Source organism: Chenopodium quinoa, unplaced genomic scaffold (genome assembly GCF_001683475.1).
Source record: "Chenopodium quinoa cultivar QQ74 unplaced genomic scaffold, ASM168347v1, whole genome shotgun sequence".
NCBI lineage: Eukaryota > Viridiplantae > Streptophyta > Magnoliopsida > Caryophyllales > Amaranthaceae > Chenopodium > Chenopodium quinoa.
This window is the reverse complement of record NW_018745063.1, coordinates 689,857-694,546: the sequence shown is the minus strand read 5'-3', so window position 1 is coordinate 694,546 and position 4,690 is coordinate 689,857. Positions and strand designations below refer to the sequence as shown.

Here is a 4,690-nt window from a genome sequence, read left to right as displayed (position 1 = left end):
GCAAAAACAAACAGCAAAGTTAATAAAAGTCATAACAAGAAATGTATGGAACAACAGAGTATTCGACAGGCCGACTACCTCTTGAGCACCGACTGCTGAGGCCACAGGCGGCCAAAAAGTACTCGTCATAGAGCCATTTGAAGCTCGGGACGCAGTGCAGGGGTACTTGCTCTCGTACCCCTGAAGTAGAGTCGACCCTCGACTCTACTTTAAAGAGTCCTTTATCAAGGATCTCTTTCTTAGCCTTGGGGGGAACAGGCGGCATGCTACGGCCGCCTGCAAGAAGGGGCGGATTCCTGTTCCACCTATTGAAGCGCTTGTTCAGCTCAGTGTCTGAACTCTCAATGATGAGGAAGGTGCTCCGCCAGTCCTTCCACTTGTTTGCTTTACCTCTCGTCATGAGGTAGCCCCTGTGGCTTGTCAATTGATACCAGCCGGTACCGCCTGCCTTAGGGGTCCGGCTGAGATAGTTCATATGGGCGAAGGCCTCGAAGCTCGGCTCCACCCCGTGCAGTTCGCACCCGGCCACATAGCCGAGTACGTTGACCCAGGAGTTTGGGGCTAACTGCCATAACCCCAACTCATACCCATCCAATATCCGCTGAACAGCCGGATGTAACGGGAAGCGCAGCCCAGCCTTGATGGCCGCCTCGTAGCAGCCAAAGCAGGCGCTATCATAACTGGTACCAGCCGGCCAGACGACTGTGTCTTCTGGATCCGGCACAAACACTAAAAAGTCGGGGCCCATGGTGTGGTTTGCAATAAAGCTCTCCACTTTCTCTTGCATGGCTGTGATCCGGCCCCGAGGTACCGTGCAGTAGTAGGGGGTATTTTGCTCTCGATAAGAGGCGGATGGCTCCGCCCAATTGTCCCCCTTCTCAACTGCGTGAGAAAGCCTCGCCTCTTGCAGGCGGCTGTTTTTCTCTCTTCTGTGTCCAGAGAGGCATGGTCAGAAGAGCTAGACTCGGAATCGCCCTCTGACGAGTCCGAAGAGGACGACTCCTCCCCTCTCCCGGAGGGGCCCGCCTCCTCTCTTTGAAAAGAAGCAGAATTGTTAACTGTTAAATGGGAAGGGGTCACTATGACTCCTCCCTCAGAATTGCCGGCTTTCAGGCCGCCTTGTTTCACTTCCACATCTGGCGCCTGGTCAGATGTTTCACTAATCGGCACCCTGTGGGAGGAGCCGTCTGAATTTGAGATCCTAGCAGTCTTTTTCGTTCTGGCCATCCTGCTCTGCATAGACACAGATACAGTCGGACTTTGTATAAAGGGCAAAGATGGGTCCGGAAAAGGGCAGGCGGCACTCCTAGTCCTAGATTCAGCCGTCCCCGGTGACCGGCTGATCACTAACCTAGGTCGTGTCGTGTGCTTCCGTGGTGCCATTTCAAAAAATAAAAAGAAAATTAAGAGTAAGAGAACCGACAGTTACCTGAACGAGTGACGATTGATGAAGTGCTGAAAATCCTGTGCAGTCGGCTTGTCAGAACAGGCGGTAGGCAGAAAAGGTCCAAAATGTCAGAGCAAGTTCAGGGGTCCGAATGTTCTCTCACAAAGTTCTCAAGTGTGAAAATGACTCAAGACAACTCTCCCTTATATAGGCGAAGTGAGAAGGCGAAGGGTCACTTTCAGAATTCAAAATTTGGGCGGGAAAATCTCTCAGCCTTTCGCCGACTGACACATGTAGCAGGCCGTCGCCTGTTACAGTGCGGCACCTGTCACAGGTAACACGTGACCAGTCACGTGCCACCTGTGAGGGGCAAATGATTAGGGGATTTTACTCCCACCAATCGGAATGCGCCACGTGGGCCAATCAGGTCCTGCCAAGTGTCCCCCATTGGAACTGTCAGGGCTTGCCACGTGGCACGCGCTTATTCGTCCACCTTGGACCTGTTATGTCATGACACGTGGCATACTCCATGCCTAATGGAGAAACCGGCCACCCAGGCCCAACTTCTGAGGGAAGCCCAATCGGCCCTAGGTTAACCTAAACCTAGGATTGGCACTTTTCCCAAGGTTATAAATACCTCCCTTAATCCTCATTAAGGGGGGATTACGGAAAAAACACATTGATTACACCCAGAGTTACAGGCTGATTACGCTAAAAACTCACATTAAACACTCTCACCTAGAGAGACCCACTCACTCTAATTTCCGCATTAATTACTCCTTAATCAAGTACTAACTTGACCGTTGGAGGCGGAGCTCCCACCACCAGGAGTCTCCGTTATTTTGCAGGTACAGGCGTCCGGTTCCAGTCTCGGAATTGTAGCTCTCCCGCAGGACATCAGAAAACCCCGAAACAAAAGCTATTGATGCTTTCTACACGTTGGGTAGTCTTCATTCCAGCCCAGAAGTACTCCTTCATATATGCCGGGATCCACATGTGACGCTCTTCAAACAGGTCACATAGCCATTCATTTTCTTCCAGGCCATACTTCTTCATAAACTCAAGCCACCGACTCTCAAATTCCTTAACCGTGAAGCTTTCATAAATGAGAGCTTTAAGAGGATTTTTGAATTCAGCATACCTGACAAATATTTATGGTTGATTGAATATACATATAAGACTATAAAGAATCTATGGCCGATTTAATATGGCAGATTGAATATACAACAACAACAACAAGCACATCTGGACAGCAGCAAGTAAAGACAAAATTAATTACTTGGTGATCAGATGATCAGATCCTACTTGCTATATAATGAGAAGAGAGGATGCTCATATTTGAGAGAGAGAGAGAGAGAGAGAGGGGGGGGGGGGAATAAATTGTTATGCAACATACTTGTAGTAGCAATATAAGTGAATTCACATTTACAAAAATCTATGGTAGATTGAATATACAACAATAAGCAACAACACTGCCTAAATTATGCCAAAATTGTGAGGGCACACTGCCAGCAAGATGCTCAGATCTTTATCATGAGAAGTGAGGATGCTCCATATTTAAGGGAAGGGGGGGTGAATCAATTGTTATGCAAAAGACAAGTAGTATGCACATTTACAAAAGTTAAGGATACACTTACAACTCGCATTTCCCAAGCTTCTCAGGAAGCTTTCGCATAATGTGCCATATGCACCATCTATGGCGTGCTGTTGGCATAATTTCTGCAAGCGGCCTTCTCATTGTTGCTGCTTGATCGGTAAGAATTCCCAAGGGTGCCCGATTCCCCATACATGCTAGCCATTGCGTAAACACCCAAGAATAGGTTTCACAATCTTCGCGTGATACCAAGGCACATCCAAAAAGAATTGATTGACCATGATGATTCACGCCAACAAAATTTGCAAAAGGGAGCTCGTAGTTGTTGGTCAAGTACGTGGCATCAAAACATACCACGTCTCCGAAATCTTCGTAGGCCGCACGACTCCTAGCATCCACCCATAGCACATCCTTTAGCCGCCCTTCTTCATCCAACCGATGTGCATGATAAAAGTTTTGGTTGTCGGCTTGCATCTTCTCAAAATACTTCATCATTGTTATGGCATCGCCTCCTTCCATTTTCAACTTCTTAGCTTTGTATACCTCGTGTTCTAGGTCCTTCACATTAAGGAGTTTGTCTTTTTCATGGGACAAGCATCCATGTGTTTTCTTAACAGGAACACCCTCTTCGTAGAACTTCATTAGCTTCTTGCGTACAGATGAAGTGTAATGCTTCAACCTGTACTCTTTCACTAGATTTGCCTTTGTCGGGGTTGGTTTGTGGCCATGATGTTCTTGTTCGGCTAACCGTATAACCCACTCACCCGCATCGTTAACACTTGCATAAATGTTTGCAGGACAAAAGCAATTTTTAGACTTTCTCTTTCCTTGTTTCAGCTCATCCACCCTTATTACACCGTTTACCTTGCCCCCAGTTCCACCGACTTCCATTGCTTTGGCCCTCTTCTTGGCCTCCCTTAGGGCCCTCATGTTCAGGGGACCCCAGCATTCACACCTCCACCTAGTACCCCTACGCTCCTTAGTTGCCTTAGGAAAAGAACCCTGCACTCTAGTTACACCAAATCCATTACTAAAAGCATACATTTTGAAGTACTCCTCTATGTCCTCCCAGCTCTTGAATACCATACCCTCCTTTGGAGGTTCAAAAAGGGGCACATTAGTTGATACAACAGTCTTAACAGTCTGGACAGTGCGAACTGTCTGTATAGGAGATGTGTAGACAACCTGCTGTGATCCAATGAGAGGAGAGCTAGGGTTCAACAGTTCCATATTTTCCATGCTTATCCCATTCCCCACACAACCAGATTCAAAACACATGTTTGAGCTCGGATTCAACTCCATATTTTCCATGCTTCCCTCACAGCCAGAATCTTGAACAAATTCTAGGTTGGGGTCAACTACGTCCTCAACCAAATTAATACATTTAACAACACCAGGAGGATTAAGATCACCATCACCCACATCCATGGTATAAGAGATCACTACAACCATAATTGACACACAAAAACCCATATTCTCACAATTTTTAGATTTTCCATATCACTAGAGTTTCCATATTTTCACAAAAACCCATATTCAAACATATTTTCACAATCAAATGTTCAATTGCCAAAACAAAATTACCCGACTCAGAAGCATAAAAATAGATTAGAACCAACCAAAAACAATTACACACACTCAATTGCCATTCAAAAATTAATTTGCGAGTTCAATTGCACAACTTATGAAATAAACAAACAAGTTTTCAA

At 46.4% G+C, this 4,690-nt stretch overlaps 1 protein-coding gene across 1 annotated transcript; it reads right to left on the bottom strand.

Moving 5' to 3' along the window:
- Window positions 1-2,284: 2,284 nt before the first annotated feature.
- On the bottom strand, window positions 2,285-4,409 carry LOC110709294 (protein FAR-RED IMPAIRED RESPONSE 1-like). Its single transcript, XM_021887508.1, has 2 exons — window positions 3,025-4,409; window positions 2,285-2,528 (listed from the first exon to the last, which is right to left on the bottom strand). Exons 1-2 carry the CDS (start codon window positions 4,407-4,409, stop codon window positions 2,285-2,287), a joined length of 1,629 nt encoding a protein of 542 aa, XP_021743200.1.
- Between the last annotated feature and the right edge of the window lie 281 nt (window positions 4,410-4,690).

What these genes read in the sequence shown, in the direction of transcription:
- LOC110709294 (XM_021887508.1), bottom strand. Translation starts at nt 4,409, where the DNA reads ATGGATGTGGGTGATGGTGATCTTAATCCTCCTGGTGTTGTTAAATGT. An exon ending in AAGCTTGGGAAATGCGAGTT is followed by an intron (nt 2,529 to 3,024) that starts GTAAGTGTATCC and finishes AATATTTGTCAG; the next exon opens with GTATGCTGAATTCAAAAATC.